The following is a 25063-nucleotide window of genomic DNA, read 5'->3' on the forward strand; positions in this document are numbered from 1 at the left end:
TGCATAATAATGATACCGTGCTGTCGATAGTCAACATAATATATCGATTTACCGCCGTAATTTAAATTATAAAAATTTCACGAATCATAAAAAATCCTCGAACCAATGATTTCTTTTACGTACATTACTTGGTATAGTTATACATACGTGTCGTAATAGAACAAGGAATACTATCATGGATGATCAGTATGTATATACATTAAATTGAAAATTATTTCAATAGCAATTATAGCATTATAATAATACTAATTGAATGGTATTGAAAATTTGTATGGATATCAGTAGTTTTGCTATTATTATTGTATATTATCTAATTATTAATGCAATAAATTTAATACTCAATTAAGGAATTATTAAAATTATTAATTAATTGAATACCGAAATAATATTACGTACTAACATGTTATATTGTTTGCTACTAATGCTAATATTAATACTAGTAATACTACTAACGCTAATAAATATTTTAATAAAAGTAAGGTATTTTAAATGAATCAAGTAGTTTGTGACGTGTAATTATTTTAACCTATACAATTTCTTTTGTGTACCGTACAATTTATAAAAACATGAGTTAATATTTTAAGGAAGGTGTACTTAAATTAACAAAAGAATATAAAATATTAAGTTTGATAAGATACATTTTATATTAAATTATTTGCTCAAATTTAAAACTGTCTGAAATTGACATGTCAAACATCTGAACGAATATGTAATGTTCAATAGTCGACAGTAATCAATTTACATTCTGCGGTAATTGTCGTTAGATATTTCTTTGGTGTTGCCGATGAAACTGCAATACGTCTTATAATATACTTGTGCCGGTATTTTTGTGTGCAAAAATATATAAGGTGGGAAAAAATATAATTAATCCAGTATAATTTATAAAGCATGTAATTTTTTATTTATAATAATGTGTATTATTATTAAAAATGATTTAATATTCTAATAGTATTGGCGATGTCAATCTATTAATCGTATTTTGATTAAAGGGGTAATTATTTTTGGATTAATATAAAAGTTATTGGTGTGCAATTTATTAAAAGTTTGACAGGATGATGGAAGATATGCAAGAAGAGGTTAGTATTTTTCTCTTTTTCAAATAAAATATGTGTCTATTTCTGAACTGTCAGAATATGTGAACATACAGTATAGATTCACATTTTAATGCTTTTTTATATATCTATTTATTATAAACGGTGTTTATTTTAATGAAAAAAATTACTGTTACCTTGATATTGATAGCTTATTTTATATGTACATTCACACTTGATTTAAACGACTAATATCTTTATATAATAGTTTAGTGAGTACTTTAATGTTTTAGACCCAATTTGTGGTCGATGATGTAAGCAAAATTATTAAGGAAGCGATTGAAGTATCTATTGGGGGAAATGCTTATCAACATAACAAAGTAAACCAGTGGACCTCGAATGTTGTCGAAGGATGTTTGGGAAATCTTACAAAACTTCAAAAGCCATATAAATATATAGGTATGTATTTTTATAATTCATAAGAACCAATTTAGTAATTGTAGTTAAATAATTCATTTTTTATTGAACTAAAAAAATTGTTTTAGTGACTTGTACTATAATGCAAAAAAATGGAGCAGGACTGCATACTGCAAGTTCTTGCTATTGGGATAATGCTACTGATGGTAGTTGTACAGTGCGTTGGGAAAACAAGACAATGTATTGTATCGTTTCTGTATTTGGCCTAGCAATTTAACTGACTCTAGTATTTTAAACGCTTTTCTGATAAACTAAAATCTCAACAAAGAATAAAATTTCGTTTACTAAGTTGCAAAAATTACAAGTATGGTGTAGGAAATATAAAATCTATTTTACGCAATAGCTTCTTCCTTTTCGCGATATATTATGTATTTTTTATATTGCAAATACATTGCATTTAAGACACTAATTATTGTATTTATTAACTAAAATATTTTGTTTTTGTATGTATATATATATATATATATGTATTTATTATAATTAGGAAGTAATATTAAAAGCATCTGTTTTAATATTCTGCAATTTTTATATAAATGGTATTTATTATTTACATTTATGTTATATACGAAAAATATTACTGTGTTTGTATTCGTACTTTACAGTACTTAATGATATATTTTACACAAAGAAGAAACACATAGTTCCGTTTTAACCGTCGTACACATGTCAAAATGCAAAATATATGAATATTTTTTGAAAACGAATATAAAGTAAGTGTAGATGTTTATTTGTCGATACCGCGTATTCCAACTGAATTGGAACTTCATAACTATGTAATATTGGTTATATTTTTTAAAAGTAAAGTATAATAAATTATTAGCAGTACTAGAATAACGTAACTGATAATTATTATTTTATAGTATTCTATAGCTCCGTTATTTCGGATAAGAAGTCCTCGTCAAGTAAATCATCATGTAACTTCATATTTATGTTTAATTCACCACCAAATTCGTCGTCTATATATAAATCTTCGACGGTATTGTCTGGAATATCCTGTAACGATATAAGTAAAGTACATATTTGTCATTTAATGCTTTTCTATTAATTATTGTTGAAAACATAATAGCTTTTAATATCTGCTTTATTGCATTTTTATATGAATGTTGTTTCTTTTTATTTATATTATTAATTAATAATAAACAAAATAATTAACTGCATAAATACTTAAAGCATATGTAGTACATATATAGCGTACTATAGATTTTATTGAATAAATAGCTTACCCTTCTGCGTATAGGTAATTTCCCTAAGGTCGAGTTAACTATTCTCAATTGACTCAATGTTGCTGGTAAAGAACGCCGCCTTGGTAAATTACTGTGATGACATGTTTTGCAGTTTCTGTATTTCGTAGTATCGTTCATAAACGTAAAATCAAGATTTGCCATAACAGAGTTCTGTTCATTTTCCTTAATTTCTATTTTAATTTCGACATCGCTTTCCTGAACGGGTATTTCAGACTTTTGTGTAGTTTCGGAGGCTTTGGCGTCTTCTTTAATACTAGTTACTTTATTGTCTAAAGATTCAGCCTTTTTTTCTTCTAATATTGTATCAATGTACGAAGCGTTGAATTCATTTGACACTTCAGCAATTGAGTCGCAAACAAAATTTCTGTTATTCGTTACGTCGTATGAATGGCTGCAGTTTTCAATATTGGTAAGGCTAATGCCATTATTATTACTAGACTCGCTTTGTGTTTCATTGCTAATCATCGGGTTATTTACATTAGACTTATCGAAGAGAAATGATTTGTCTTTTGTCGTTGACCGTTCAATAGCTCTAATTTCCTCGTCGCCTCTGTTATTTTGTAAATCGTACAGATTTTCGAAAATATCCTTCTTCGTTTGATTATCACCCAAAGTTGCTTCAAAGTCCCGATAAGAGTATTTAAATGTAGGAAACAGAGATGAATCGTCACTATTTGGACTAACGGAGCGCACAATATTTGTAGCTCGGTCCATACTTCGCCAGGATTCGCTCTGAAGACTAGTGGCCGACGTTGAATTGTTTATATTTTCGTATACTTGGTCAGATCCTCCCAGACTGGTTTCTGTTTTAGTGACTAATCGTTTTATCATAAAGATTAATTGTTACACTAAAGATAAGAAATTGTTATAAATTTTAGAACATTATGATATAATAATAACTTTTCAAAACTACTTAAACAGGAATAGTATTATTTCAGCCTGAGACAAGAAGATTAGAAAAATATTTTATTTTCACTAGATTAGTTCATTACCTTCCGAGTTTTTCTGTATGACGTAAGTAATATCGTTGTTGATAGAAACCGATTCTGTTGATTTTCCTGTTTGATTTTTAGTCGTAGCTTCAGTGGAAATAGTATCGCTATCGTCTATCTGTTCTGCAAGGTAGCGTGGCTGTAATTATAAAGTATATAATCGTAAGGATTTCTAGGATTTTCAAAAACAAAATAATATAAATTCTTACAGATTCATCGGTATGTATTTTTCTCATTTTAGATGTGCAAATTGACTTTTCCTTTTTCCATAAAATATTTTCGAAGAAGGTTTGTTGGTTGGAATTCAATACTTGTGGTTGTATTATTGCATGCTTAATGCCCTCAGGAGTATGTAAATAGGGAGTCTGTAGCATGTATTAGAACATAATGAGATTCAATGTTACTTGTTGAAGAACGATCTAGTATTTAAACCAGAGTATTTTAAACTAATTTTAAAGAAAATTGTACCTTACGACATTGTTGAAACGTTGACTTCAAGTAAGTCGGATCATACTGATTAGAAGATTTATTGTATTTTGGTTCTAAGCTAGTTTTGTGGCTAGCTGGCTTATGTGGCTCGTAATCCTTGCTTTTTATTTTAGTGAGCATTTTACTGGTCGGACCTGATTTAAAATGATTAAAAAACTACATAAAGTAGTGTTGTAATAATTGAAATATATTATTTATTTAAATATCTTATTTGTAACTTTACATCTTTTAAAAATTAATAAATAATAATGGGAACATACATTCGGAAGAATTATTCAACTTTTATTAGAATTTTAATTCATTTTTTTAATTTAATAAAAATACTCTCAATTTTTTGATTCGTCTTTTTAATTTTTCTAGTTGCAGAAAGGAATTATAGCTCTTTTACCATTATACTTATCAGACTCCAAATGATTTCGAAACATTTTTCAAATAATACAAATAAAAAATGCATACGTACTTATATTTGAAGATGCATGTGACGACTCGCTGCCGTAGAAGAAATGTTGCCTTTTATTTGCCAATTTTTCTTTCAGTTGTTTTAAGTTAGTTCTTGCGTCTTTGTAGGATTCATCGTCTGAAGATTCTAACAATGGCGAGGAATAAACCGATGTTGTTGTAGACTCCGTTGCTTGTTGCGGTGCTTTGACTTTTCTATAAGTATTTTTCCACGGTTGCGAAATTTCTTGTGCATTAAATCCTTCATTCCGAATATCTAACACTTCTACGTTGGTAGTCGTATGGTTAATCTTTTTATAATTATTTTGTAAATTGCTAAAAATGCTCACTTTTTTCTCTGTATCGTTTCTAGTATTGCCTTTAACATCGTCAGCAAAGAAATTTATTTCTTCGATAGCAGGTGTTACTTTTTGATTTGCATTTTGCTTGGATATTGACTTTCCTGAATACGAATGTTGCCTCGATGAAGGGTCTGGACTTATCGCGGAATGAGTTAACTGTTTGCTTGAAACGCTTTTCGTCAGTTTCGAATCCTTATTTTTCGACATGGGAGATTTCTTTGTTGGCGAGATATAAATATTTTCAGCTTTTGTATTATTGTTCACGTATTGGTCGACATAAACTGGTTGTTCACGTTCGTATTGCGTCTAAAATTGATGATACATGTTCGATACAAATTCGTGGCATCTACAAAGATCTTAGAGTTTTTAAAAGTGAAAACTGCACGGAAATAAAATTCCTCTATCATATCTATTGAAATTTAATGGACACGTACAAATGTAGCAAATTAGATCGATGTTATATAATTTTTCAAATTACCGAATAACAAATTTCGTTGATACTATATTTCTGAATTAAATAAGATGTCACGAGATTTAATATTTTAACGAAGTTTAAATCTAAATTTCCTTTTTCTTTTACAGAAACGTACCTCCAATCTCTGGAGAAATCTACGCATTCTATCCATATCCAATGTCCTTTTATTAACATCTAATTGTAGTCCAGCGTCTAGTAAATTATGCAACAATGGTGGAAAATCATATGAATCCATAATAACACCACGTTTCCAATGCACGTACTGTCTTTCCACGTCTGCTTTACTATGTCCACTCCATGGTACATGCACTATTTATCAATCAAAAATCAATATTTTCTTATCAACCAATTCATAATTTTACGCATACGGATATTTATTAATGTACGATACAAGGACTAAAATTAGTCGTTGCAGAGAAAAGCTTTCGGAGGATTATTTCTTTTTTTTTCTTTTGCTTTTATACAAAAAACGAAGGATGTACAAATTTCAGACGATATATATCTAAAAAATTGAATTTCAATTTTTAGAATATGAAGAAAAAAATAACGACATAGAAAGCATTAAACTGCAGGGTGTTTCTGTACGGGTAGTACGATCGGACATAGATGGATTCCTTATGAAGAAATAAGACGAAAATATACACTTGCAGCTTCGTTCTTGAGAGAATTAAGTTTGAAAATTCTTCGCGTACGCGGCCATTCGCCACGCTCTTGACGTAATCGATTGCAATACAGATTGCACCGGTAGATCTTAATCAATCCAATCTGATATAAAATTACGATATACATATTAACTATAAATATAAGAGACACAGGTATGGTTGCTGCTATTTCACTTATAATTAAAAAAGCAAACGTGCATCATACGCGCATATGTTATCCTGCTTGTTATAAATAAATATTTTGAAATAATCGAAATGATTGTGAAACTTCGTTTATCGCGTCTAATAAACGCAGTGCCACAAAAATCACACCGTTCGTTTAAAACTATTGAAATCTCAGTGAATGTGATTTCGTTTCCTTATTCGTTCTAAACCTGTTTCATTTTTATATTGAGTTGTTGGTGGCGTTTCTGGTCGAATAGTTAATCTCCTAATCGTTCAGATTCAGGCGAAGAAATCGTATGATGCGTATGAAATTCTTCGAATACACTAAACTCGTTTCGGATTGTTATACGAATTGAACGTATTATTAAAAAACAAAAAAAAAAAAAAAAATTAGGAAGAAGAATCGACGATTCGATCCATCTGATTTGATTGGACACTTACTTGTACTCATTTCCCAAATCAATAAAGCCAGTCCGTATACATCGCTCTGTTTATATGGTTCGTAACTGTGAAAAAGTTCTGGCGCTTGCCAGTGAAAAATCTCGTTTCTTAAACGTTCCTCGTATTCTCTCTCTGGTTTTGGCTATAGTAAAATTAAAAAAATACAATCTTGTCAAAAGAAAGTTAATAAAAATGCTTCTCAATGGCACTTGTATATATATATATATATATAAATTGCGTACTCGAGAAGCTAGATGTTATATTTGTAAAAAAAAAAAAAAAAACACTGGCGTATATTATATAAGATATCTTTATACGGTTACAAAATATTTCGTGACTTTTTAAAGTCTATTGATTCTTCTTTATTTTGTATCACTAACCAAAACTTTTATATATCTGTATTACGTCTAAAGTTATATTAAGATATCTTTCATTTCGTAAAGTATCTTTACGTTATAATATGCGCGTACATTGCAACATTAGGCGTTGCTGTAAAAAATATCCATGGGAACTGAGCGCGAATCGAGACGGAAGATCGTGCAAAATTCACAGAGTTTATTCAAACCTTCGAGTGTATGTTGGAGCTACTTGATTCACACATACGCACACGCACATTCTAGTATAATTCTGTTCGTAAAAATATCTGCAACACTGATTTCAGGCATAATATCTAAAGTACATAGTACATAAGTGGTAAAATCACGTTTTCTAGCACTTTACCATAAAGAAGTAAAGAAGTATATATATATATATGCGAAAACGTAAGTTGCTAATTAAGTGGAGTTTTTAAAATATCCAGGAATTCAACGATAAAATATTTTGGAAATATAGACATGCTCTTAGTTGAAAAATTAAAAGATATATCAAATGTTTTGTTTATGGTGAAACACAAACACAGATGGGAAAAACAATATACTACGAATTTAGATTGAGTCATGTGTTCAAAAATAATGTACACGACAGATTCAGCTATCCGCTACCTATGATTAGCGTGAATTTCCATGTTTCATCCGCTGAACGTAATTAAGAGTGTTACGGTACAGTGACTTTATTCAAAAATGAACATTTGGTGAGAAGCGATGCCGACAATTTCCTGCTACGAAATACTGTTGGGTGCGTCAATGAAAAAACGGATATGACGTTATACTTAATGTCAGCTGTGTGTAGTTCACGAAATGATAATTAGGGGATTTCGCGTATGTCGGAAGAACATTTTTTTTTTCACATTTCGAATTGATCAAGATTTTGTAAGTATAAAGTAAAAATCGGGTACAAAAGAGCATAACAATATTAGTTAAAAGATATTAAATATTATAAAATAAATCACGTGTATTATAATTTAACGGATATGAAATCTAATCGGCGTTTAATCCTTTCACTGAAACAGCCGAAATCTCGCTAGTATACTTATGCAACCTGTGAATTGTTATATTTTTCATCAATCCTCGATTTACCGCATCGTAATCAGTTCGTTAACTTCCAATAGTGAAACCAACTTCCAACACGCGGCTTTTTACCTTTATTGTTCTTTGTGACTAGGTTCTTTCTTTCGTTAATAACCTGACGATTCACGCAGAAAAGAATAATTGCTGCTGGCTCTGTGAAAGTCAATTCACATTGTGAGTGAAGAGGTAACACACCGATATTTGTTCGCAAATATTTTGCGTGAATTAATTCCCGAGAATTTATAAAAAAAAAGAAAGAACTGTCAGGTAGTCACACCTTGTAAAAACCAGTCTGCACAACAGTTCGACACGTATGGATTATTTTCAATTAATTTGGTCCGATGACAAACGAGTAATTCGCCATATCATTATTTTTCCGTGACAATCAATTTCTTCATTGTCCGCGAAAGAATGTGCAGCGCAAAGATTTATTGAAATGCTTTAACGCAACCTGGTTTAACAATTTGTTACGAACGTGTTATTTTGTTTGTATAAAGTTCACTTATGATAGGTAAATTATCATCCTTTGACAATAAATACGAAACAGTTACTTCGTGTACTTGAGTACCAATTGAGAAAGAGCCAAGTGATCGGAAAGAAAAATTGATCGACCAAGATTTTTTCTGACTGCGATTACATCAACGAGCATTTTAAGCGGCTAGAGACTTCACGTTTTACATTTGTAAATCGTACGGAATAGCGATTTTGAAACAATGCTTGATTTCTGATTTTACATTATTCTATTCTTAGATTTTAGTTCATGAGAGAAGATCGTCAAAGAATGGCAAATAATATCCGTCGAAATAATGTAGTAGAAAATAAATATCCTAAATTTTATGATTCTATTTGAGGCGTTACGAATTAGTAATATCAAGGAGACATTTTCTGGAGGATTATTTACGCGCAAGTCAGCCACTAATACTTTTAACTCACATTACAGAAATGTTAGAAGCATAAGTTATATTGATATCGTTAAACGTCATTGATGAGATATTTATCAGTACACCCAATCCTCTTATAACACGGTATTCTGAAAGTACGGTTCCGATATAACGCGGAACGAATGAGCCATGTTATAAAAATATTGACTAAGTAATTAATACTAAAGTAATTAATCAACGTATGTCGTACACCACCATAAAAAGATGAATATGTTCACTTACACTGTTGATATGCATGGCCAGTTCCCATCCACCTAGTTTCACGACACCATTAGAAGCCAAATAGACGCAATGCGAGTTGATGGCACTGTGCACGTATCCGCGCATGTGAGAATGTCTTAAAGCATCGGACAGTCTTCCTCCGCATTTTGCAATGCTTTGTATGGATATTCGTTCACCCTGATCGTGCATATAATGATAAAGGGTACAATCGATGGATTCGAAAATAGAGACTAGACCATGATCGTCTGTGAAGGTACTGGCCATTAACAATAGCACGTTAGGATGTCGAATCTCCCTAAACAGAAACATAAATATTACAAAAGTGAAAGTGAGAAGATAACGCTTATGTATCATTTCCACTTGTCTCGTTTCATATTATTCACGAAAATTACTCTATTAATTATGTTTCTTTTTTAAACTGTCAGTTGTGAAGATTGTAAGACGTATAACGCGTATAAACTGCTTTATGTAAATTCATATTTTTGAGAATAAAATGAAAGAAACGTATCGATAAAAGTCAATCGTTTTACAGAGTATCGATCGGTACGTACGAAAGCACATCTAAATCCGCTTTCACAGCATCTTTGCATTCCGGATGTGAATGCCTCTTCAATGAAACTCGTGTATTTTGCCATTCTGCAAAAATCAATTCCATATATCGATCTTCCGTGCCCGCTACCCATCCAATTTCAAAAATCTCAGGAGCTAATATATGCGGTACACCTGGTACGATCGATTTCGGTTCTCGTAGGTTTCGTTCATTGTCGGATTTATTGTTATTATTTTTGGCCAAAAAGTCTGCCCTTTTCTTATCGGGACTACTAGGTGCTTCGATGTTCACGTTGCCGGAGTTTCGTCTTCGATCTATGAAAGCTTGAAGAGCAGTATAATAAGATTCGCTAAAAACAGAAGTAAAAATATTATGAGTAACATTTAGAGTAATGTATTCGAAAAACAATGTTGTATTCCATAATTGTATTTATTAATAATCTATAAATTATAAACGCGTTAAAATATATCTGCATATTTCAATAAAAATGAGTACAATAACTAAAAATAATTTTATTAAAATATTCTACTGTTTCGAAAATTTAATTCTTTTAATTCAAGTCACAAATTAATACTACGAAATTATTACTATAACAAAGTATTCAATATCTACGGACACTTTAAGAGACGCTACTTTTTAAATAATAGAAGCAAGTTACTTGACTTTCTCTATCTCTACAATTTTAAAATTTCATATATATTTATCGATATTTTTAACCTACATTACATCACATCACATGGCATACCGTATAATATTATATTATACAAATCACACTCATATATACGATTAATTGATATTGTAACAAATATTACAACAGTATTAACACCTTACTTACATTAGCTAAGTTGAGAACCCTTTCACAAATGTAACTGTTTTGAGACAATACGAAAAATTCGTACATGACAAACGGTAAATGATAAAATAAAAGACAGACAATGTTTCTAAAGGATAGTAACAGTAACATCATGTGACACCAAAGTGTAACCGATATACCACTTAAATATACAAAGTAAGTTTGAGTGATAACGATAATGCTTGGAAACTAGAAAATACTACAACCTTCCAAGAAATGAAATATGGCACAATGTCGATTAGAAGAACCACGGTGGATGCTGTCAGTTTGAATTCTCTTTACAATATACACGATAAAATAGGTTAAGACGTTTATTGCTTTCGCGCGGAAAATGTAGCACTTACCTGACAGTCTGTCTGCGATTATATTTCGATCCTTGATGGCTTTTCATTCTGTTTGTCATTTTTTAAATCAAAGTAATCAAATTCCGTTTTACATTTAATAGTTATGTATCCTTCAAACTAAATTCGTGGTGGCACTAGTGTTGTTAACGTGTATACTGGATCGAATTATCGATCGTATATCGATAAAAACATTCTAAGATGCGCTATTAGTCATCACCAAATATCTCGTATTGTGATTGGTACGTTGCAATTTTGAATTCGAGCAGTCTTTTTATTTCGTGATGCAAGCTAGTACAACACTTTAAAAATTATACTGCATTTTTTAAAAAGTGAACGATATTGATTTGAATCAAATGACATTCGAATAAAATGGATTATTACATGATTATGAACTGCGCAGTAGTGGTTTGGTGAAAATTTGGAAGTCCTAAGCGGTAAACAGCATCAATACGGTCTATAGTCGTCGAACAACTACAATCGCTAAACGATTTTCCACGGTAGGTGTGGTGATAATGATCGCTATTTTCTCGTGTTCAGTGAGGTTTAACATATCACAACGAGCCGGAACCTGACCTAACATTGAACTTTCAAGAAGAAAAATACGAGTACTGTATACCTTTGGATATATACCATACATTGCAGCAACATATGTCGGTGAGTACCTCTATTCTATCGAATGTGAAACTTTTGCAAGTGTCACATGTGTAGTCTTAGATCGTGTAATGCATGTGTCACATGTTCGTATTATCTGCGAATAAATGTACAATACCAAAAAGATACCATGTCTGCCCACTATCATTTTTTTTTTTTAAATAATTCAATTAATTAAGAGTAAAGATTTTTTAGGAAGGTATCAAATAATAGCGGGCTGAAAATCATAATAGTGTAATTCAATTCAGCGGTATTGTTTATAAATCGAGCTGTTTTATTTTCATTATTATAAAGACATTCGATCCCTCACCCTATATATACACACATACACATATATTTTTAAAATTAAGGAATCACGTTGCAATACATAGAATGAAACTATAACCTAGTTAATTACCAAATTGAACGACTAATTTTCTCTTAACGATAGTAAAATAACTAACGTTCTTAAAATTTTGACTTACATCGTTATAATTCTGAGGCAGCCAAATATGATATAAAACTTACTTATTGAGGCCGTTCTGCTTTTGAACTAAATTCCAGCCGTTTCGATCTCTTTGTATGGTATCCCTGAAAAAATATATACATTCGTGTCATTGAATTGGCAGTGTGTATTAATGGAAAAGAATTAGAAACCGAGTTAAGCACGTCAAATTCGTTCGATAGATCAGTAATGAAAAAATCATTATCTCTAGATATAAGAAAATATCCGCAAGAACTGAACTACATTGTAGATATCAAATTAGAAATATTATTAGCAAATACCCGTAACATTTTTAAATACTTTTGAAATCAGAGATATTAAAATAAATTGTAGATCTTAAATTGGCAATATCATAGGTGATGTTAATTTCGCTTTAAAGACATTATTAATAATATTAAAATTAAAATTCGTTCCTCAGAGGGAAGATAAGTAATAGACCCGTCAATTTTATTCTGTTACGATCCAAAGAGCTAGAGAGGTTAGTGGAACGACTCGAATGGCAAGAAGCCGAAGCATTACGGAAAGTAAATGGTTTATATCTGTTTTTTGCCCGCGAAATTCCAGACTCCACGAACTTGTACTTTCTCTGATTCCTTTTTCATGGATCGTAGAACAACGACACTGCCGACATGATTATGTATTTCGTCTCTTACTTTGTTCTCTTTCCTGCGCTTCTTCCTTCTTTCCGGTTTACATATCGTTAGTGATGTATTCGTTAACAGAGCGAAAAACCGAATGTTTCGCGATCTAGTAAATAGAGAATTTGGGCTTTTAAATTGAATAATTTTAAATAAATAAATAAATAAAGTTTAGCAAATTTTATTACTAAAATTTGATTAGGAAAAATTCTCACAGCCTTGAACTATTCGCTACATTAAGCCACTATATATGTATACATAGTGAGCCATCGTTAGCGTTAATTAGGCATATGTATGTTGAGGACCACGATCCCATGTTGTACGCCAATTTTTTACTAACGCTAAATGTGTATATACATTTTTGGCTTGATTTCAAATTTTATCAATACAATCACGATAGCCGTGTGCTAATGGAAAATGTTTCATTTATAAAAATTCTCTCTGTTAACTAATCAAATGTTTTTATGAGCCATTGTACTTGCGACATTAAATGCAGATATAACAAATACCATAGAAATTTTAAAGACGACTCAATAGTTATTATTTAATTATTTATTGTTATTTAAAGTTATCCGGTTATAAGATTGCGTAGCTAGGAAAGTAGACATACTCGCAATTGACGAGATCAAGCGTAAACGGTAATTTCTTCAATTGAATTTAAGTATTAAACAGGATTTCGTTAAGAAATCGCTGCAACCAATTGCTGGAACAATTAATTAAACTCTGCGTAATGGTTACATCGAGTGGTTAAAATTGATCCTATTAGTGCTGAACTTATTCTTCTGTAAATGGTGTTGATAATTATTACGTTGCCTCTACGTTTTATTTGATCGAAATCAATTCGTTACATTTTTTTATTAATAATATATATATTACATATAATCTATATACTTTGATTGTTATAGACGATTTAATCGATTAATCAATTTTATGAATCGTTTAAGTTGTAATCGATCTTAAACGAAAGACTAATTGAACGACCGATAAAATCGGAAAGTGAGTAGCGATAACCTAACGAACTTTATCGATACTAACGTGCATAAAGTTTTTTCAGGGTTTTATCGATGAACACAAGTCGAAGCATAATTAAGACTCTCTAATTTACACTCGAAGGTAACCGAAACACTTTATCTTGCGGTTCGTACAAGGACTTACATATGGATATCGCTCTTCTTTGAAATTCAATACGAATCGTAACAACGTGCACAATTTACAGAGTAGCAATTTTTACGTCTATTTCTATGCCGGTGAAATCAGGAACGCCGGATGAAGATAGGTAAGATACAGACGTAACGATAATGCAATCTGATAAACTGTAATCTACTAACTAGCGAGAACGCTAGCAAAAGTAGTACGCTTCCGTGATTCACTTCGTTTGAATATACTCGCTTAATTAAAGCTAAATACTAACGACTGTTTATTAAGAACGATATCAAATCATTGAACGTTACGATAGTTTAACGATTATTTAATTTGATAATAATTTTCGTCAGAAATAGATACCAAGGAGTAAATGAAGAAATGAGCAAAATTTATAATTAGGTTGCGGATTTTTATGCAAATTCGTATTTTCATATAACTCGAGAAATTGAACCTGGATAAAGATTCGTCGTTAATTTTGGTAAAGATCGTTTCACGCTCCGGGTGTTATAACAAAGAATTTACTTTTTCTCGACTTGTATGAGATATTTACACGATTATATCGATAAATGTATCGTGATATTATTTACGACATATTGAGTCAAAATTATTCAAAGAAATAAAGGCGAATAGGTGTCGTAAAATAAGCGATAAATATAGCTGCATTTTTCTACAAATTATCGAAAGATATGTGCTCGATACATATTTTGTCTATGTGGTGCAGATTAATCATGACAGAATAAGGAAATTAAATACAAATACTGCACATCCTATGACCGCGTTTCACGTATCTTCGGCTAATAAACTAGGTGACCAGTTGCGTCTATTTTTTATTTTAAATTACAACTAGTTTCTTCACAATCTGAAATAAATATTTTGACTTGACAATTTATACGTTATAAGAAAATTATTTGCGTGATATGCTGCATTTTGTGAGATCTTACTTTTATAGTAGGTGTATTGGTGCTTGATAGTTTGAAAGATCGATCTCAAAGACCATCAGCCATATCTCGTAGCGGTAAAACGAAATTTTTAGACGTTAGAATTAGTTAGTTAGCTAGTGTGCAAACGTTGTGAAATAACGTTTCATTTTAATTAAAGTTCATCGATTATATCAAAATGCTAAAACTTTGATACACATAAATTCTTATTTATACTTTTGACAAATTCGATAAATATTCATTATCAGACTGATTGCACAACCGACGATTACTAACATTAAACGTAACGTTCAAACAGATATCAAGACGAATATCAGTCGTTTCCAATCTACAATTTCTTATTAAATATCAACGTATATTATGCAATCGTTATCGCTCATTAAAAAAAGAAAAAAAGAGAAACAAGAACTGCGGTGATATGATTTCTTAAAATAATTTAACACGATCAGCGAAGAAACAGGACGTAACGTTTTAGCTTGCGCTTTAAATTAATACTACCGATGTCTATGTGCTTGTCGTCCATATGACGACATAACTATTAACAGAGAAAGCATATGGTATATTAGTATGCTTAATAAACCCTTATTGTGTGCTTGTGCAGCGAGAACTGACCTGCCGCTATTCTCAGATCCGCATCGTCACAGTTTCATTAGCAGCAATTATGTAATGTGAATATGTGAAATAAGATGATTCGCGAATTTGTCACAAGACAAACGCAAATACGAACGTTAAAACGAACTTCTAACACAGTGTAACGCGAATACTGAAATCGCTTCTGATATTAAGAATTGAAATAATAATATCGCAAATATCTCGCTATATATCTATATAGTATATTTTGCAGTAGCAATGAAATTTACTATTTCGAAAATCGAGTAGTCCTACTGAAAAGAGGAAATTTTATCTCTTACTTGATTGATAACGAGTAAAATCGAAGAGTTTAATATCAAGTTCGAAGGTGAATCTAACTTTCGCGAATAAAATATAACAGTTTATCGCAAACATATTAATTATATCATTTTACGATAGAATTTATCATTGTTGGACATAAAACCTGAGTTTCAATCAAACGTTGTAAAAAATTGTAACTATCATTCTAATTTCTCCAGACGTACGATATCCAGTATTACCTTCTACTATTTCTCTCAATTTTATTTCTGTAATATTCCGTTAGCTTTAAACGAATTGGTCACTTCTACATCTGTCTATCGAACGATACAACGAATTGGTCGAAATCTTTCGTATTCTCTTTTGTATTCTCACTCAGAATATTCGACGAATAGAGTACGTATCTATATCTTCGTTTTGCTATGATTTTGCGTAGAAAACACTTAGTACCGGTAAGAGTATGATCATTTAGTTAGGAGCATAATGGAGGTCGTTATATCGTAGCGAAGCTACGTTGATTGTAAGGTAACGGTTTACCTGTGTGCTCATCTCCAAACCACACAAAAGGCCCCGTTCTTTTTGAGCGTAATTAACCCGTATCTTCGATACGCTTGAAACTTTTCGGGACATTTTCACAAAGCAGAAAGCAAACGGTATTACGAAGAAACTCGTCCGGCTATTTATTTCTGTCCGGTCGTTGTCTATCGTTTGATCGAATTATTTATTCGCTAGCATTATGTAGCATCTACCTCGCATTTTATGTTTCATGACACAATCGTTTGATCGTTGTCTTTCATTGATATCGAATCTTTCCATCGCTGTCGCATGTAAGATGTTGAAGCATGTTCTTAGATTAACGAATATATTTATGGAATAAGAGAAGAGAAGGGCAAGGGCGATACAAGACGGGGAGGATGGACAAGAAGGTAGCACAGCGAGGAGGCAAAAGACCAAAGGATAATAATGTGTAGTCGTAAGTTGCAATAGTTTGTAGTCGTTAGTTTAGCTACTAGAGGTAAGAATATGCCAAGGAGTGCGATACAATAAATGTAAGAAATGTAAATCGAAAGTTCGTCCAAAGCCGAAAGGCACGGACTAAAATAAATAATAATAATAATAATAATAATAATATATTTATGGAATAGAGTGCTTTATCAATTTTCTTGAAACTTTGTTATAAATACGATAGGATGATATATTCGTAATTGTAAACGTTTGCAGCGTCGTCGAAATTTCAATTTTACGAAATGAGTTTATGTTATCCCGAATCTGAATATCGTAGGTTGTTGATCTTGCAGGATGTTAATTTCGTGGACCACTAACTCCATTGAATTTCAGTAGTACGGAACAGCGGTTTAACGGAATTTTCGTTTTAAAAAATACTAAGGATTTGAATTTCTCAGAATCGTATTCGCGAGTCTGTTGTATGTAGATACGTACTTTTAGATACAATTTTTAGATACAATTTGTATCGATCCATTGGAAAATTAAGCAACGAGTTATATAAATTTATATATGAACTTTACGATAATTCCAACTTCGTAACGTATAATGCCAAAAGTTCCTTAAATTAACGTTGACAATAATAACGTTAATATCAGATATATTTTGTTTTAAACGGAAAATTCTCTTTGAAAGAGTATCGGCGTTAAAGGAATTTCAACTTCACAGAACATTAGTTCCATGGGATTTTATAGAGAAATGGCCTTCACGGATGTTCCAAGCGCATAGTGTTTGATTTTAAACGCGCACTATATCGGATGATATTTCAATTTCAAAGGACATCAACCACGAGGAATTTTAATATTGCTAAATGTACATAACTGTTGATAAAACATGGCGAAACCTTATGAGATACGATACTCCTTGTGAAAAGCATTTTCTCTCAAGTAAAATTTCGATTCTAAACAATAGTTAACTAATGTTAAGAAGCAGAAGATTATTTCAGCCGTATAGAACTTTGTGAAACGACATCCATCTTAAAGAATCGACTTGGTTCTGCTAAATATCACAGGCAACTCGTCTCAAATGAAACTTTTTTTACCAACTTTGGACAACTTTACACACTTGCAAACATCTCAGAAACTTCGACAGCACGGAGCAAACTGCGGAAACATTCCACTCGAGACACTAAGAGTAGACAAAACTCGCACCAAATCGAACGCGAACTATAAATTCGATGAATAACCACGGTAACGTTCACGATTATGAGCACCAGTGATGTAACTGATACAGCAGATCGTCATTTCGCCGCGGACTATCCGAATGTTTTGGAGCAGGGGAACCGGTTGCAGCGACGTCTATGATAAAGCATAATTCTCTCGTTGACGAGCTGTGTTATAGGCGAAGGTTAGCATGTTCGTGTCGCCTGTTTATAAATGGCATCGGCACCAAAAACTCGGAGAAAAAGTGTTAGCGTGTGACATGCGTAACGTGTCGTTGAGATCGCGAGAAATGCCATTGCGAAACGCTTTGACTTTTACCTGACTTGGACAAAATGTACGTTAAGATTCTGTTCAAAGTCTGAAACGTTTGGGATACGAGGAATATTGAGAAAGAAAGTACGACATCGAAGACATTTTTACGTCGAGATATTTAGAAAAGGAAAGTTAGATCAGGGTAGGGAAGCTAGATTTAAAATACAACCAGAGAATACGTAATTTCAAGGTAGTAAAAGATTCGTACAATTTAAAAACGGAAAGAGGCACGTGAAAGGATATTGGATTGAAGTTAAACTTTGCTTTTTCTTATTTTTGATGTTATCATTCCGTTTGAAATATAAAATAATCACTGGAAGAAGAGACGAGCGTTCTTTTTATTAACTGCACCGGATACCGAAGGTTCCATCATATTCTCATCAAGTACGTATTGTTTTGTGATCGAATTCCAGCGTAGATTTAATAATTCACGCTTTTTTTTTTGAAGATTATTTTTGCGCGTTATCTCTTCTAGAAAATGATATAAAATAAATAAAAAATACAAAATTGGATCGAGTATTTTTAGATGAATATATAATAGGTACCTGTTTCTTGTTTCGCGCATGTTTTACTCTTTTTAAACGAAATTAATGTTCTTATCGGTTTTACGTTATAGCAATAAATTATGGTAAATTACGTAGATATTAATATTTCCTCTAATGGGTTTCGTAATAACCGTAGCGTTCTAATTACTCTAATGCTCTGCTGTACAAGCTGTGACGTGAAAAAGAAAAAAGAAAAACCAGCAAAGCGAATTCCATATTTCCAACGCTTTTTTCCGCACGTATCCTGGAAACTCGATCACTCGTGAAACGTTTGGGAATTAACGCGAAGCCATTCCGGTGGAATTTATTTTTATCGAAAGTTTCCATTGCAAAGATTCCTTGTGAAAGTACTGACATTTGTATAGTTAATTGGATCTACTTAACATTCAATTACATGATGTTAACTTCAACCTAACGATAAATAGCTCTTTCTATTATTACTTTCATATGCAAAAATCGTTTGGTTCACAGAACCATTTCTTCTTTCATGCTTTTCCTCGAGAAAATATCTTCATAGATATGTAATAAGGATGCAAATTTATTCCATCTACTTACTTCTACTTCTCTGTGTTGGTTAAAAGTTACTTGTGCAGATTTTTGACCACACACTTATTCAACGCGAGATATAACGATCTAATATCAGGTATCAATAATTATTCAAATATCGATTATTAGAGCGATTACTTTTTTGAATATCATCTATAGACCTATAATATTTTTGCATTTTTCAGATTCGAATGATTTTCATTCAACCACGTTCTACGCGAACAAAGCTTCGTTTTCTTCTCAATATGTACGTTCTCATTTGTCCTCCGTTTTCATTTCTTCTTTACAAACGCAGTTTCAACGTTAAATTAAATTTAATCAAACCTAACCCAAACTCAGCGTCGAATATGAGCGTTCGATCATCGATTACGACACGCAGAAAATATAAAATATTTCTTTCAAACGAAATTTGAACGTTTCTTCGTTGAAGACGAAATCTTCGTTCGGTTCCTTATCCATCGAGGAATTGTTCTATCGAATTAATTTCACTGACAACTCGGCGTTACGTAAAAGCGGACCATTTTCTCCAAATATAGGTTGAGACACAGAACAATCGTAATAAGTGTCACACGTGTGATATATTTAGTAACCATAATTATCGTATTCATTGTTGTAACGCAGTGAAAGAAGTGACTGCTCGTTTGTCACTGCGCGCCGCGTCGGCTCAAACAATGTGGTCTCACTTTGTTGAACACAGTTTCCTGTGGTAGATTTGCTCGATATGACAGTAACAGTGAGAACTTGCAGCAAAAAAACATTACCGTTGGATTTCCTACTAGCCATTCTTATCTTCCCATTCTCTTTTTTATTACCAAACTTTTGAACAACTTCAGAAATGGCGAAAATCCAAGCGATGCCGAAGTATCTTCAAATCGATCGAGCAACTCCTTTCGTCGAACAAGTATTTCCTACAATTTTTAATTTACTTCTGTTGCACGTAGGGCGATAAAGTGTTCAAACATAAATTGTTGGCTCTTTTTAACTTTAAACTAGTATCATTGTAGGTGATTTACATGGATTTAGATTAAATTCTTTAATTCTACACTACTTCGTATTTATTTCTACTTTATATTTTACGTGGTAAAGGTCATCGAGTGAGCTTTATCATCGCAAAGGTATAGAATACAAATTAAAATTAAATACTCTACAGTTTCATGAAATTATTATGGCCACCTATAATCACAATAATAGCAGTTCGGTAGTTGTCAACTTACCAAAAATATTTGACGAGAAGATATTCGACGATTCAATTATTTACTTATGTACACGTTCTCTTGCAATGATTTCGTATGTTCTACCGAAACTGTCCGTATCACATCGTTTACCACCTCACGTAAAACGCGCAAAATTAATTCGTCCATTCGTTCACACGGAAGGAAGAAATAGTTGCGTAATAGAATTCGGTCATTGGATAAGCGTCCAAGAAATACGTAATGACGAAACAATACGCTATTATCGAGTAGCAACTAGGCAGTCTACTGCGTCATAAAATTTGTTTTCATTTTGAAGGTTGATTTTGTTTTCCTCGATGTCGTACAACGTACATTCGCCAACGAATTACGATTTTCGAACAAATATTGCTTATGACTTGCAAGACGTATTATCAATAATCATATGTTATAACATTATTAATATAGTATATAAATACACATATAAAATAATATGGTACAGTTTTATTTAGTTAAGTTTCAGAGTTTTTAATTTCTTGAATCAGAATAATTTTCGTAAAGTACAAGACTTTTTGTACGTACGTGATGGACGTAAAGTTACGTATTTCGTAAAATAACGCAGGTACTACAATTTAGATCAATATAGATAAATTGAAATAAATTAAAATAAATAAATATCGAATGGACGAGTCTTAATTAAACACATTTGCAAAATGATATAATTACTGTATGTGTCTGAAGAGAAAAGAAAAGTTTTATGTACGTGTCTACAAAATTGTTTCTTTTATAGAAAATGAGCGTCACGGGAGGTCGTAGCACCCATTGATTGTAACAAAAGTTGCACACTAATTACCTTCGAAACTCTTTAAAACGAGTCTTTGTAAACATACAAAACTGCGTCGTGCCAACAACTGTCGCATTAACAATCCCACTGTTAACAGCTTTATGTGCTTACGTTTAACGACATCATTCTATACCTTAAATAAACGTGAATTTACGTGGTTTCTTTAAAGAGTTACACGAATTTATTTTTACTAAACGGAGGACCGACACATTTTCTCTATTTTTCAATTAATTCGAGAATTTTTCAAATAAAATGGACCCTCGTCTATTATCAGAACATTAAGATTAACAGAAAATTTGGACGTAGTCTCTTGTAAGAATAATAATTAATAAATATGAATCTATATCTAATATAAAAACTGAAAGGAATTACTACATTTTGATTCAAAAGTTTTTATTAAACATTGATATTAATATTTATGAAATAAAATATATAATTTTATTCATAAAACGATTGATAAAATAATTTTAACAATACCTTGTAGTTTATTTTTAACTATTCGGAGCAAAATTTTATAAACAAGATTCGACTATGCGAAAAATTTCATTACGATCAGTTTGATCAGTATCTGTTTCGACGATCGGCATCTGATTTAGAAAAAGTATGTTCCTGCAGCAAATGATCGTAGAATGTTTCTAGTCTACTTATTACCGCAATTGATATTCGACATAGGTCTAGTCTACTTAATATTCTAATTAATATTCGACACTTTAATGTCGGGGCGTCTTATGAAAGTCAAAAATATGTTCGTACATGCATCATGAATGTGTCTAAAATACTGTGTTCTAAACACGAAGCGTATGATACTAAGTCTTTCGTCACATCATTCAGGAAAAATACGACTATATATAAGCGATCGTGATGTTTATAAATCTTTTAAGCGTTTGCGTGCAATAATTCTATCTCTGGTTTATTACGGTTTAAGGAACCTTATCAGGCCAACAGTTTACCACGCGATTACGTTAGGAGAGAAAGAATTAAAGATCAAACAGCTGTCGGATTAGGTTGTTCAACGATATAGACTTTTTCAAGCGACGCTGGTTGAGACATAATTTTGGAAACGTTGTAATAAATAAGTCGCGATTTCTTCCCTCTATCTTTCGTCTCGTTGTATAATAATTTTCGTATTTGTCGACAGAGTAGGAAAAGAAAGAAATTAACGCTTTAATAATTCCACGTTATACGTAAAACACATTAAAATTCAGAATAATATATATATATATATATAAGCGTTTAAATTATAATGTCGTTTAAAGAAAGATAAAGCTATATACTAGGAAATTATTTTACTCGTGGCAATAAGGAATCTCGTTATTATTAGCACTTTTCTTTCTTCGAAATAACTTTTCATTGACGTTAATCAAGTTTTTCAGCTCACGAGTTTGTTAGTAGTTAATTACCTTTCTCTGTTTTGTGGGAAATATTACTTCCTCTTCACGTTTCGAGCAAGGTGTACTAAAGTGGTTAAAATAAAATCACGCATAAAATAATCTCTGCAATGCAATGTTTTGGTCGTTAAATATTGTTAAAAAAAAAAAACAGAGTCACACGACTAAATTCCTATGCTTGAGTAATTAATAAAATAAGGTGGAATTATATCGTAACTGTAATAGTTTCTATTACATGAAATTGGAAATGTCACGAATATAAAATTACTCTGAGCGCGTAAGCAATATCTTCTACCTGTATTATTATTCTTAATAAACAAAGTGCAGAGTATATAGAATATGATTTTAATTTATTAAATATCTTCATCCCTGCCATTCGAATAATTTATCTCGTTCACTTGCAGAAGCAGTGATATAATTTCCAATCTTTCGAGTTTTAAATTCTCCTGAAAGTCTGTGACCTTTAATCCGTAAATACACTAACAGTCGGAATTGTATTGCGCCGAACGTTTCGAAGAATCATTTTCTTTAAACCTTATTTTTTATCTTCTCTGTTTAACTGTTTTCAGTCGTGTCACCTTTGTTTCAAATTTATGACAACTACGCGAAATACGATATTTAAAAGTAATGTTATTTATACACGTAACAACGTATCGGTACGTTTGCGCCTTGACAAGGAGCGCAAAATACTCCGCGTTATATTTTACTTAAACAATAATTACAGTTACATTACTAGTACGACGTTATAAAACTGTCAATGACGATGTAATAATGGAAGTACATGTGTAAAACGCTCTTCGTTATATTTCATCGTTTCTTTACGAAATAAGTAAATAATAATAATCAAGAAAACACCAATAACTAAGTAATCGACGGAAATTCGAGAAGAGCAGTTAAATATTTGCAAAGTATAAGGAAGTCTGCAACGTTAAAATACACGGGAAACTCGATTGGCAAATAATAACAGACGATTTCGTATGTGACTAATTGACAATAAAATAAAAAAGAAAAAAAATAATGTTACCATACACTGTCAATAAATTCCGAATACGAACGTTTCGACATTCGATCTTTCTAAAATGTTTATCACAAGTTGATTGTAAAAGTTTCTTAGAAAGTAGCCAACAAACAATACACGTCTTTAATCTAGTACCATTCTAATAATAAACAATTTCAAAGGTAAAGCTGACGTAAAAACATGCAATTTGCATATTCGATTACAAATAGCCTCGAAACTATGTATTACGTGTTTATATATTCCACTTATCACAGCCTATTATCTATAGCCTATTGCACACGTAATATTTTTAATTGTTTATTACTAGATCAAAATACACAATAAGCAACGCCAAGTGGCAAGAGAAACTGAAAATACAAAAGTATAAAAATAAAAAAAGAAGACTTACTTTTTCAGCCAATTGAACATTCCCATTATGCCCATTACGCACGTGGCGCATCGGCGGACCGTATGCAGATTAGTTTGGACGAAATGACAGGTGAACACCACGATGTCGAGTATCACTGTGAACACGAAATTGAAGCGCGACGCGTACGAATCGAGCTGATTCGCCTGCTTTTCGCAACTGACGACGGATTGACCGGCGCTTGCGCTCGCGCTCGTGCCGTAGCGACACTCACAGCACACACTTCTGACAACGCGACTGTCCGCCTGTTCGCCGTTCTCTGTGAATCCTAGTCGTGCAACTACCACCCGCCGATCCCCACTACCGATATATTGCCACGATTTTCCGTATCTTTGCGTATCCTTGCTTTGTAGACTCGGATAACTACGTACGTACACAGGAAATTGTATTTTATTTTTCTTATACACGTAGATGGTACAGTATCGCGATTATATTTTGTTATATTCTGATCATTCTTAGACGGAGTTTGGAAATTTTTCATGTCAGAACCGAGAGTCTCGAAGGAAATAAGACGCGTCCATACGTAAAATAGAAAGATCAGTTGGAGGATTTTATCCGATTCGGCTAATCAAATTTTCTAAGTTTGACATCGAGAATTATACCAGACTCTTGAATCTTTTTATTTATTTTTCTGGAATTAATGAAAGACGTGAAAGTATCTCTGGCAAAACTAATATCGGTTTTTATCAACGTTTTCTTTTTTTTTTTTTTTCATTATTATTGGAGCGCTTGAGAATGTGCCGCTTGAGAAAGTTTTTACCATTTAATAATATAGTTAATTGAAACAGATACAAGAA

The 25063-nt window shown here is 32.0% G+C and overlaps 2 protein-coding genes across 4 annotated transcripts; one reads left to right on the forward strand and one right to left on the reverse strand.

Moving 5' to 3' along the window:
* The first annotated feature begins 48 nt into the window (after positions 1 to 48).
* Positions 49 to 1917, forward strand: LOC122573365 (dynein light chain Tctex-type). 2 transcript variants are annotated; one of them, XM_043739614.1, is made up of 4 exons: positions 49 to 186; positions 990 to 1076; positions 1325 to 1490; positions 1577 to 1917. In XM_043739614.1, the coding sequence occupies exons 2-4, from the start codon at positions 1053 to 1055 to the stop codon at positions 1723 to 1725; spliced, it is 339 nt and encodes a 112-aa protein (XP_043595549.1). In that variant the 5' UTR covers positions 49 to 186; positions 990 to 1052; the 3' UTR covers positions 1726 to 1917. The 2 variants fall into 2 exon arrangements, with proteins under 2 accessions (XP_043595549.1, XP_043595548.1); XM_043739613.1 differs by lacking the exon at positions 49 to 186 and adding an exon at positions 511 to 848.
* A 165-nt stretch (positions 1918 to 2082) lies between these two features.
* Positions 2083 to 24421, reverse strand: LOC122573355. 2 transcript variants are annotated; one of them, XM_043739589.1, is made up of 12 exons: positions 24249 to 24421; positions 12290 to 12352; positions 9936 to 10283; positions 9385 to 9679; positions 6777 to 6918; positions 5624 to 5817; positions 4694 to 5339; positions 4213 to 4367; positions 3954 to 4109; positions 3745 to 3883; positions 2732 to 3555; positions 2083 to 2501 (listed from the first exon to the last, which is right to left on the reverse strand). In XM_043739589.1, exons 1-12 carry the CDS (start codon positions 24281 to 24283, stop codon positions 2373 to 2375), a joined length of 3126 nt encoding a protein of 1041 aa, XP_043595524.1. In that variant the 5' UTR covers positions 24284 to 24421; the 3' UTR covers positions 2083 to 2372. The 2 variants fall into 2 exon arrangements, with proteins under 2 accessions (XP_043595524.1, XP_043595525.1); XM_043739590.1 differs by lacking the exons at positions 12290 to 12352; positions 24249 to 24421 and adding an exon at positions 11132 to 11329 and having other exon boundaries at positions 2732 to 3567.
* Between the last annotated feature and the right edge of the window lie 642 nt (positions 24422 to 25063).

Source organism: Bombus pyrosoma, linkage group LG12 (assembly GCF_014825855.1).
Source record: "Bombus pyrosoma isolate SC7728 linkage group LG12, ASM1482585v1, whole genome shotgun sequence".
NCBI lineage: Eukaryota > Metazoa > Arthropoda > Insecta > Hymenoptera > Apidae > Bombus > Bombus pyrosoma.